The following is a 12,095-nucleotide window of genomic DNA, read 5'->3' as shown; positions in this document are numbered from 1 at the left end:
GGAGAATTTGCAGTCAAGAAAAGAGTAGGATGATATGATATTCCAATATGAACTCAACAACTTATTCACGATCTATAAGAACAGTTGTGAGAAATTTGGCAAAATTCACTCAGGAAGCCATAAAATAATACAGTCAAACAAGAAGAAACAGTTTACCTTCAATTGCTTCCTTGTAAAAACCAAGCATCTCCCTCGCTGTACCCCTTCGTAAAAAGGATTTAACATTCTGGAAGATGGACAAGATTGGGAAATGTTAAGGAAATTGTGAAGTGCTTGAAGTCAAATGCTAATCTCACTGAAATGGAGGTCAAATGGAGTTCTTTTTTTTAAACTATTATTATTATTATTAGCAGAAAAAATGCCTCCGTTCATAACTCTATTATCCAGACATTCATCCAGGCCAAGGGTTGTATCCAAAATTTTGAAACTCGTTCAGATAGTAAACTAACAAGGATAGGGGAAAGAAAGGGTAAAAGGAGTAAGTAGATTCTCAACCTCCTTTTGTTTCAGTCATCAATGGAATTGTAAGGTTGCCACAAAAGCAAAAACAAGCTATACAAATTCAAATTATAATTTTTCAAACAACATTATTTTTATTTTAATTAATAACACATTATTATTTACTATGAAGGCAGCAGGATGTACAGAGGAGCAAATTACAGACCAAAAGGATATTTCAAAGGTTTCTGATTAATAGTAAGGAACAAACGAACATATGAAAACCATTTAAAAACTTATTCACAGCACAAAAGTTTCCTACACGAATCACCTTTTTATCCAGGTCAATAGCTTTACTGCAATCTGCCTCTGCCTGCTGAAACCTGAAAGGACACAGGACAGAAAGAAATGATCATAAACCTACAGGAAATGGTTTAGAGATTAAACGGAAACTTCATTATTTTTATAAAAGAAAAAAATAAAAAGATAAAAAATGAATATACCGTCCAAGCTCTAGATATGCTGCAGCCCTGTTACTATAATATGTAGCATTTCTGCTGTTAAGTTTGATGGCTTCGGTATAACAACCAATAGCCTTCTCCCACTGTTTTTCTTTGTATGCTTGATTGCCCTGGAATTCCAAAATCACATGAATGTGCGCAATTAAACATTAAGCAAAGAGTTAATGCCTTAACAAAAGTATTTGCAGTCACCGTATGAAGCAGTCAGAAAATATACATTTTCTTCGTAAGATTAGATTTATCAAAGAGGAAGACTATGGGGATAAGTATTAAATAGGATTTTGTATTGCAAACTCTACAGTGAAATCTAGAGACTAGAGCCTTATGAATAACCTCTAGCTTTATTGCGAAACTATAGCAATATAGTAAGTAATAAAAAAAAACTGTCATGCTATTAAGCTTACCGAGAAAGATAGATGGGGCTATGGGGAGCAAGCAGGAAATACAGAGCTGATGACATGCACATTGATTATATCAAAATTATTATTGGCACTATTTGAAGAAATAATTGAAAATATTTCGTTATCTCATCACAGTCAATTTAACATGACAGCGAGGAGGTCATCATATATGCTAGTCGGTCTTCAGCTTGGCATCAAATGGTTACAGTTGCATATACATTACTAAACACTAACTTGAATACGATTAACAGCAGGTAACAGATACATTCACATAAAATTTAGGCTAAATTAAAAAAAAAAAAACTACACTTGAAACATCTTATTTCAAAAGTTGCAATATTACCTTAATCTTTCATAATGGCTTCAAAACTACCTTTGAAATACTTTAGTTGGAATGTGGCATGAAAATTGGGACTCGAACACACCACATCGTTCCAGGTGATCATCACATAATCCCATGTCCCAATTTCAACAACACCCAAACGAATATTTACTCTAAGGATAGTTTTGAAACATTTATGAAAGGTCAAGAATAATATTGTAACTTTTGAAAGAATAAGTGTATTTTTTAAACAAATTGCAATGGTCTAAGGGTAGTTTTTGTGATTTAACCTAAAATTTACCTGTTATACTTCTTAAACCCACAGAAATTAGTTATTCACCAGTAAGAGAGAGAACTGAATCAGAGAATTCTTCAAAACATTTGTAACACGAATTTCATCATTAAAACATCCAACAGACTGGTAAAAGGGGACAGGGAATGGCCAAAAGAATGATCATAAGTGGTCACACAACAGCAGAAATCATGTACATCCGCAACGAATGGGTTGCTTGAGTAAATAAAGCCGAAGATCATGAAGATATGTTCGCATAGAAAATAGAGAGTCTAAAGAACAGCAGAAACCATAAGGCCCAAAAGAAAGGTGATTTACTAACAGTTTAAGAATACCTTTTCTTTAGCAATTTCAGCCGACTGTTCTTGGCTAACAGAATTCTTTGAGAACTTGGTTTTGGACGCAGCCTCAGCCTCCTCTTGTAAAGTCTTATACATGGTATGCACGGTATCTAGTAAAAAGCGATCTGCCCCATGCCTGGCTAAAAAGGAAATAGATACAGGACAGTTATCGTGAAATCCCAGTGGCAAGGTGACCTGAAATTAGCAAAAACATAGATCATATTTGCGGGAAATTTCTCGCGAAAAAGAAAACCTACCTCCAAAAATATTAATAAATAAAGAAAACAAAATCAAAAGAAGAAGATGAAGATGCAGGAAGAGAGTGGGGGAAAGCTTGCCTGACAACAACCCGATATGCTAGCAATGCTCAATGAACTAAACAAACGAGTCTGGTACTCTTCTGAAAAAAAATCCTTTCCACCTAATTTTGGTGGAGGATCAGCAGTGGTGGGGATGACTAGAACTCCATCATCCTAAGCAAAGTGAAAAATTTATGTCAAAATCAAGCTAATCAACTTGAAATGTAGTCTCAAAGAATAATGGGGCAAGAACAATACCAACAAAAGTAACTAGGAAATATACTGTCAATATATAAATGAAAACATAAAACGAGAAATATGACCGGAATATAAAGTAAAGAAATTAATTAGGTGTCTGAAGTATTGAAGTATAGGACACATAAATCTTCTCTTTAACTATACTCTCTTAATCACATTGAAAAAACTACAACCACAGCAAATTCTAAATCAATTGCTTTTTAAATGGAAGAACCTCGAGGAATAATGAAATTTTTTTTGTAGGTCTCAAAACTCAGGAAAAAATTACATTTTTCCTAATGATTTCTAAACAGCTGCCAACCCTGCAAGCATGAAGCTATCACATAATAGATTTATTCAAATCCGATGTCAACAATTAAAAAAAAAAAAACAGCAGATAAGAAGAAGAATGGTCTCCCAACTTGTAAAACTTCTCATTTTTTACACAATCTAAGCTAAATGCTGCAATAATGTAAACTAAAGTATTTTCATTTACAGATTACCTTCAAAAGAGAGTTAATAGCCATACGGATTTCATTTCTAACAGACTTGAAGTTTTCAATCATTCTATTTGATATCTCCAACTTCTCATTTAATTGCTCCATTATAACAGGATCCAAATCTGGTTTCACCGATTCAATCCATTCCCCATGATTGCCAATGAACTCAATCCTGTAAAAATAAGTTTGCAACAAGCTAGATCACAAGTCTTCCACGAATGATATCAGATCAAGGAAAATAAGGGGGAAAACGTTCTTCCAATTATACACAAGATTCAAAGAAGACTGGTGCTTGAGAATGGCAGAACAAAAGGCAAGCTTTAGAATCTTTTTGTTCCATGTACTTAAAGTAACATCAGGTAAGTTGATCCAACATCAATAAAGATCGGAGTCACACCTTTCAAGAGTCTGAATCACATAGGCCAGCACTCTAATTGAAGAAGAATTCAGATTTCCATTTGTCTTATTCCCAATTAACTCTTTCAATTTTGGAACTTTAGAACTCAAATAGCTTCCAAGATTTTCGTGCTTCAACACTTGTCCTATGTTAAGAGTGAAACAAAAAATGAAACTTAGATTCTTTGGGAAATAAAGAGAGATGCATAAGTATCTAATTAGGTCATAAAGAAGAACATACTGCCAAAAAGATTCTCAGTAGATTTGGTCACTGCCTGAGTAATCCTGTCAACAGGTATATTCAGTAGTTGAAAGCAATCGTCAGCTATAATAATTTGTCTAGGATTGCGTTGAACCACATATGGAAGTTGCAAAAGCACATGGCCAACACGACTCAGGACATTGGGATCCTTGGCAAACAATCCTGTCATAGTACAATAGAAGCCCAGAGAAAAAGACATCAAACAAGTTTTATAAGAGGAGGAAGACAAGATGCCCAACCCCAAACCAAAAGACGAATTGAAGATAACAGTAAAAGCTCCAAATATTATGAAATGAAAAGTAATGAATAGTTAAAAAACTCTCTAATAATTAATGACAGATGAAACTTTCTAACAATAAATGATTAAACTAATAATGGACTTATAAAAAAAAATCAGAAACTGAAAAAATGCATAATCTGTACCCTAAATCATCTAAATTTACTATTTTTTTAACCTACAAGTAACAACAGTACAACTAAATGGATGAGTACTACAGAACATCTTGTCAGTAAAAAATGATTCCATTAAGGAGAAACAAAGTTACTCCACTGAAAAGCACAACGGAAGAACTATCAAAGAAAGAAAGAAGAACACGAGGTACCACCAAACTTAAAAAGTATTCTCTTGATTGCTTTTCGTAAACTGATGATCATTTCAAGTAGGATATCACAAAGCAGCAATGAATTGAATTTGGTCTTAAATTTAGCTGTGCAGAACTTTTTATAATGATTATCCTAAAGAACAGAACTGCTTATGTTCCAAAAAATGGTCATGATCTTACATTCCAATGAACTTTCCATCATAAAAAGAAGGATTGGCAGCAAGCATGTACCCTCGACCCTGGTCAGAGGTTCAAATCCCCACCCAAGAGCTGGCTTCTGCTCATCCAAAAGAACCAAGCTCTTAGTTATTAAACTTGCAGGCCTTGTGTACACTGCACTAGGGGAAGAATTCACTCTATGTAAAAGAGGAAAAGAAAATCGCACAATCCTTTTTTGCGTCGTTACCGAGGAGATGCTGCTAAAGTTTTAGGTATAGAAGGGCAATCGCATTTCAATGTGAGGTTCTTTTATTATTAAAAAAGTTGTAATAAAATGGATTCCGGGCCATTTTTCACTTTTCTCAATGATAGACAAAGGTAATCACAAGTCTTTTTTATCCAAAAAGTGAACAGAATGGCTCATGAATCTCAGTGAGTTCGCCAATAATAGCTAGACAACAAGCATACAAAAACGTTGATGTACATACCAACAGTGTCAAGACTTGTTGCAATGGATATAATTCCAACTTGGGAAACAGAGCCATGTGAAGGTCGAAACCCTAAAATGCCACAAAAGCTAGCAGGTATTCTCACGTCACCAACTGTATCGATACCTGCAAGGAGGCAAAAAAAAAAAAAAAAAAAAAAGTCACAAGACAAATAAAATTAGAAGAATAACTACTGAAATTTGAAAAACATGCTGACATAAAAACATTTGTCTTTTTTTCTTTTTGTTAATAAGAAACAGAAACCTTTGCTGAACAAAACAGCCAAAAGACCAAGGAGACAAGATACCACCTTTCCTACTCGGAGGGAGTAATTAAAAGACCTCCAATCTAGATTAACCAAGTAATGCACGATAAAATCCTTGAAACAACTGGGACCTGAGGGGGAATAGCTAATGTTGGAGCTGAGGGGGAAGCTAAATAGGTGGAAACAGTTGGCCAGTCATTTGACTTCAAGGTTAAGTCTTTGCTGCTTAATCACTTGAGGCTTCCTTAAGGGAAAAAGTTGAAGGCAACATTTTGCAGTCCTGTATTGATAGAGTGCAATCTAGGATTGCAAAAAGGAAGAGCTTCCCTATCTCTAGAGATGAATGATTAACTTCAGGGCAAGTGATTCTTTAAAAGTTTCCTTTCCTACTATTTATTTATTTTCAAAACTCACCCAAAGAGAAGTCAACAAGATTAGCAGCTACTGCAACAGCAGCTCCACTGGATGACCCACCAGGAACTCTGGCATGCGATGCAGGATTTGTGGGTGTGCCATAATGCTTGTTTTCTCCACTGATGCTGAGGTTAAGAAAATTTAAATATAACTAAATAAATACTCTTAGATTGAAAATCATGCAACTCTCAATCATCATAACAAATGATTAAACGAGAAGCAGGTAATAGGGTAATATTTCTCAAAATTACTGTAAAATAGGAAAAATATGGTTTTGACTCTAAACTAAATGAACAGTTCCTGTTTATATGAACTTCCATTTCAACCCTAAGAAAGAAAACTGAACACACACAAAAGAAAAAAAAAAAAAAAAATTGAAGAAAAATATTTACCTCATTGACAATTCACTTGTAACAGTTTTTCCGATGCAAGTAGCTCCTCCTTCAACAAGAGCAGAAACTATTGGAGACGTACGAGAAGCTGCATCATGTGTTCTTGCCCAGTCGGGATGACCAAACCCAGTCACATGTCCTTCAATTTCAAATCTGGTTATTACCATATATAAATCCTCCATTTTAGGGACCAACTAGAAAGGGCTCGTGTAGAGAGAATGAACACGTATAATTGTGAATTCATCACAAAACGTTATAGACAAAAAGAGCTTACAAAACAAAGTAAAAAGTAATAAAAAATGAGCTCCAAACATTGAGAAAAACTATAATGTTAATAATTATAAAAAAGAAAGGTCTTGACATAGAAACTCAAATAGAGTGATTGAAATGAGTCAAATCTCAACACTCCTCCCATGGCCTCTAAACTTAAGATTCCCCTAGTTTTCTCTAGCCAGATACTCCTTAATATCTAAAACTAAAAGGATGGCCTGACAATCATCTATAACATTCTCTTATTCCCCTTAACAAAAAACAGATTATTTCCAAAACTTCAAATCACTTTTATGGGATTCTCGCGGCAGTTAAACATATTAATATGACATATACCATATAGATTCTAACATTTATCCTCATTGAAACAAAAATATCATAATCTCCAAAACGCTAGTTTTTTCATAGATTCACCAAACATTCCTCTTTATAAATCCAAAATGCAAATATGAAGGGGAAATGGAAGAAGTCCAGTCCAGAAATTGAAACGCAAAGCACTTAACTTGTCACGAGGAAACCAACGACACCGAATTTTCCCAATAAATAAACTCAAGATGCGTTTTCCTTCAACTTGTTTAGCACCCCCACTCGCTCGCAAACATGTACGCGAAAGAAAAGACGGCCAAAACAACGACAGAAATAACAACAACGAGAACAACGACGACATATACAATAACAATAATGATAAAACGAAAAATGAAATACTGTGAAGCCTACACGTCGGAAACGGCGAAGGTGAGACCGGTCAGAGGATGAGGAGCTTTAGGAGGAGCAGGCTGAGGAGGAGGAAGTAGCTGAAGCTTGCCGATAAACGCTCCAAAGTCCTCTTTAATTGCTTTCTTGAGCCTTTTCGTCATCAGCAGGATGCCAGCCAAACCCAATCCCAACAGAACCCATAGGTTCGCAGACTTGGACGCCATGATTTCTCGCAAGGAGGATGTTGGAAACCCTAGAAGCTTAGTTGCGATTCAGCAAAAGGGTTTTAGGTGGAGACAAAGAGAGAAGATAAGCGATTAGTGTCACCGGCGCGGGAGATATTGACAAAGAGAGCGGGAGATCAATACGGTGGAGGTCTTTTCTGCTCCTCTCTCTCTCACCTTTTCCCTGTCAATTTTGCCTTTTGGGATGACGAGCCATATATTTATACTTCATATTTTTCAACATAAATTATAGCAATTCTGAAAAGGCTCATACATTGGTCGGTTCCAACGCGAGATGGCATCACGATACATAGATCATGTTGTTGAAAATCGACAATAAGATGACGTTGTTGTGTCGCTACATTTGAACATACGCACGAACAACAAGTATGGCCGAACAAGCTTAGATTCCGTACAAATGATGTTCGGTTGGCAAAGGCAGACCTCACCGACGGTCCAACGAAGCCACAAAACTACAAAAAATGAATATAAGGCTTGTCGTTACGTTCCAATATCAGTGTCCAAGTATAATTTTAGATTATTTAGAGTGAACATAATGAGATCATGTACTTATAAAAATTGTGGAGTCTCTCCCATGCCATTCTTAATATGTATTCTAATTTTCTTTCAACAAAATATGTAGATATTCCATCTCTAATATCATATTAGATAAACATAAAATTTCGTCTTAAAAGTAATTAGCAATGAAATGAGTATCACGAGTTATCTACGGTCTACACAACATAGAAACTCCTAACCAAAGAGGTCTATACGTTCATATCTAATCATAATCATGACCATGACCAGTACCATTATTGTTTCATTTCTTTTATGAACAAAACATGGGCACTATATCACTTCAACAAATTATTGTCCTCAACATAACCATCCACATGAAGAAGTACAATCAAAAGAGAGAACAAGAAAACAAGGGCTGGTGGGAAAAGCTAGTACTTCCATAGCTGTGATCTGTTGAGTTCTGTAGTTCCATTTCTGGCTCACCTTCAAATAGCAAGTTTTCTCAGCAATCTCTTGCAACTCTGTCCAACAAAGTATTTCAAAACGAAAAAAACAAAAAACGTATTCTATTTATTACTTCGACGTCGATGACGCCATTTCTCAGGGTAACAATGAAGATGGTTCCTAAAAAAATCAGTTAGAATTTCAAAATTTGCACATATAGATATTGTGTACCCAAAAAGAGAGATAATCTAGTGAAAACGAAGCGAGTATCCAACGCCCAGAAAAGGAGATTTTAGGATAGTAGAGAGATTAGGATCTGAGCCTGGAGGAGTCTCCAACAGTGCTCTCCATTCTGGTGTACCATTCACCAATCCGTGTGTGCTCCACCATGTCTTTACCCGACCTTAAGTAACGGATGGGTCTCAACACCCCGAACACCGCAAGATCAGCTAGATTAGGTTTCGAGCCTCCTAAAAATGCAAAACAAGAACCATTGAATTTCATCCCATTGAAGAAACATAATGACACAACTTTTCAATAGAAAGCCTTAAACAGTCGTCCCATACTTCCTTCTCTTTTCTTCTTTTCGAAAAAATACAAGTTCCATAACTACTTGTTCCATTTTCAGTAGAAAAATGGCCAGGAAAACAAGGACTGGTTAGTTTTTTTTCAAAAAGAACGAGTCGTGTTGAAGGTGGAGTTTAAGACTACAAAAATTCGAACTCGGTGTAACAGTTCATATCGTGTATAAACGCATCATCATCATTGTCAAAGTACATACCTAGGAAGTCCCGTCCAGCCAAAGCATCTACCCATGTTTCTGCTGCTTCATATAACGCCGCACGCTCATCGGTAATATTATATTTCTTCTTTAGTTTCTTTGACACAAAGTACATAGCAGCGGCTCCAGCATACTTTACAGAAATCTTTTCAGCAAAGCCAAAATTACCTAAGAATAGGGGTCACAAGAGAAGCAGATGAATGAAATACGTAGCTTAACAAACTCAATCGTCACTAAGTTTCTTTCCAGTTTCAATCCACAACTGAATAAGATCAATAATCTAAGCTCATATTAACAAGAGCCTAAATCAAAATAAAGTAACAATGAGAATGAGCATCAAATCCTAATTGAATTCTCAAACCAAGAAGTTAATCTCCAAATAAACAAAAATTTCTAGAGTAAATTAAAGTCAAACTGAAGTGGAGTCGAAAAATCCTCAATTCACATTAAGATACGTTTGTTAAGCAGAACGTTTCAGTAAAAAAAAAATCCATGATTTGCTCATACCATTACTAGTAATGTAGTCAAATGATTCAAGGGCCTCGGAAGTATTTCGATATATGTTTGGTGATAAGACGTGTACCAAGTGATTATCTACCCATCTGCACCAATAACCATGAAGTGCCGAAAGTTAAACAAATGAACAGCATCACCAAAGGTTTTATACAATTGGTGACTAACAATTCAATTATCATTAAGAAAATCAAGATAAAAAAGGACCAAATATGCTAAAAATATATATGTTATCAGAAATGAACTTGCCTGGTAATGAAAAATATACAATATGGATGAAGGAACAACCAACATGCATCTGGTTTAAGCTTAAGCTTCCAGATGTAACTAAGCTTAGTAGCAAAACAGGACATACGTAGTCTTTGCAGTTCTATTCAGAATCTTAACAATTGAAATAATTTAAAACTATTTCACAACCAGTGTATCTATAATCAAGTATATGATCATAAAAACATTAGTGGCCGGACCTGATACACAATCCCCCCCCATTAAATAAAAAATTTACATGTGAAATTCAGTTGTATGGAAATTCGTATTTAAGGAACGGAAATTAGGAAAAGTGGTTCTCCAATTGAAAACCTACCGACGCCATTTTGTCTCTTCATCATCTTCAGGGACAGAAGCATCTTTATCTGACAAAATCTTGTGGCTCAACTGGTCGATAATGGCTTCAGTAATGCCATAACCAGGAGTTAGTCCATAAGTAACACCAAATTAAATGTGCTAGTAAAAAAAAAACTTGACAAAACTGAGATTTGCGATTTAAAAAATACAAAAGACCATTGAGAATAATGGAATAGCACCTGACGAGTCAACCATCTGTTCACCATCAACCACCAATATTGGCACCTTCTTATAATCCGACCATTTAATTTCTTTCTTACTAAGCGGATTGACCTCGACAACTTTGTATGGAATATCGTAGTAGTCAAGAAAAGCTGAGATCGAAGGTGAGATATCGTCATTAAATGTAAAAGAGCATGAAACCATATGGAGGGTTCTGAAAAGTACAGTTATGGACATCTTAAATTTGCAATTTTTGGTAAAAAGGTTAAGCCTAAATATACTGGAAACCGCATACAATTTGCTTTATTATACAGTCTTGCCATGTTTATGAAAATCAGTAGATTCAAAAATTACAAGATTTCGATTCAGATCATACACTTGACATAGTCTCCATAAACAATTCAACTCTCGTTACCCAGTCTCACATGTAATCCTAAAATATATTCATATTGTAGCCAAAAGGAAAACGACAGGATGGTCGGTTAATCTGAACAGAAGAGAAATCCGCAATCGGGAAGCAGGAAAGTTTACAGAAGAGTTAACACAGTTACTAGATCTAGTTCAGCAAGCTTGCCCTTATAAGGAGGGAACAGAAAAAGAATATCAAAATTGGTAATCCTGAAATTGGTAAATGTGACCCTTAATTGAGATCCCCCAACTTTGCCCCCACCTCGGCAGAAGAAAGAGCACAAAACTTATGAAGTCGCATCAAATAAATAAACCCAACGCAATTACCAATCCAAAATTCCTTCCCCAATATCCCTCGCAACCACACAAATTCATCAACCAACAAGATCAATCAAAACACAGAGATCAACAGGAACAAGAAAAAAAAAAAAAAAAATCACCTTTAACTTTATTACAAAACGGACACGCTTCGTATTGATAGAGCACAACCTCCTTAGGAACCAACTCCTGCCGCAAGGGCTCCTTCGCATAAACATCCTGGGACATGGAAACAGCAGCAGCTAGAGAAGCAACAGCTCCAACAACGCCAAGCGACGCAGCTCGGGCAGAGCCACCTGCAACGGAATCTAGGAGAGAGGAAAACCAGCGCCGGTGGGTGTGGGAGCTGGAACTGAACAGCGCAGCTTGGAGAAGACGCTGATTGGAGATGGCGTAGGCGGAAACGGCGCCATGAGAGGTACCGATTGAGCGGTAGAGGAAGGAGGATGCGATAGAGGAAGACCTTCTCATGATGTCGAATCGGAGAAGGGGAGAGCAGATCTTTCAGGAAGAACGAAGAACAAAGATTGAGAATGGTTTTACGTTTTAGGGGTTTACGTGGGGTTCTGCCCGCCAATGCCAATCCGTCTCTCTCCAATATATATATACATACATACATATATATACACATACATACATACATACATACATACATATATATATATACATATACATATATATTTATTTAAAATTATTATTTTGATTGATGTATTTAGATTACAAATTTAATATAAAAAAATAGATAAAAGTTTATGATAAAATTTTCTATCTTAAGTAATTTTCTTGAAAATTTTAAAATTACATATT

At 35.7% G+C, this 12,095-nt stretch overlaps 1 protein-coding gene across 1 annotated transcript; it reads right to left on the bottom strand.

The window, feature by feature from the left end:
• Positions 1-8,301: 8,301 nt before the first annotated feature.
• LOC111485692 (prostaglandin E synthase 2-like) lies at positions 8,302-11,891 on the bottom strand. Its single transcript, XM_023132680.1, has 6 exons — positions 11,411-11,891; positions 10,580-10,714; positions 10,360-10,444; positions 9,771-9,865; positions 9,264-9,431; positions 8,302-8,952 (listed from the first exon to the last, which is right to left on the bottom strand). The coding sequence occupies exons 1-6, from the start codon at positions 11,757-11,759 to the stop codon at positions 8,792-8,794; spliced, it is 993 nt and encodes a 330-aa protein (XP_022988448.1). The 5' UTR covers positions 11,760-11,891; the 3' UTR covers positions 8,302-8,791.
• Between the last annotated feature and the right edge of the window lie 204 nt (positions 11,892-12,095).

This window comes from Cucurbita maxima, unplaced genomic scaffold (assembly GCF_002738345.1).
Source record: "Cucurbita maxima cultivar Rimu unplaced genomic scaffold, Cmax_1.0 Cma_Scf00010, whole genome shotgun sequence".
Lineage (NCBI taxonomy): Eukaryota > Viridiplantae > Streptophyta > Magnoliopsida > Cucurbitales > Cucurbitaceae > Cucurbita > Cucurbita maxima.
Note: the sequence above shows the minus strand (reverse complement) of the source record. Positions and strands in the feature narration are given on the sequence as shown.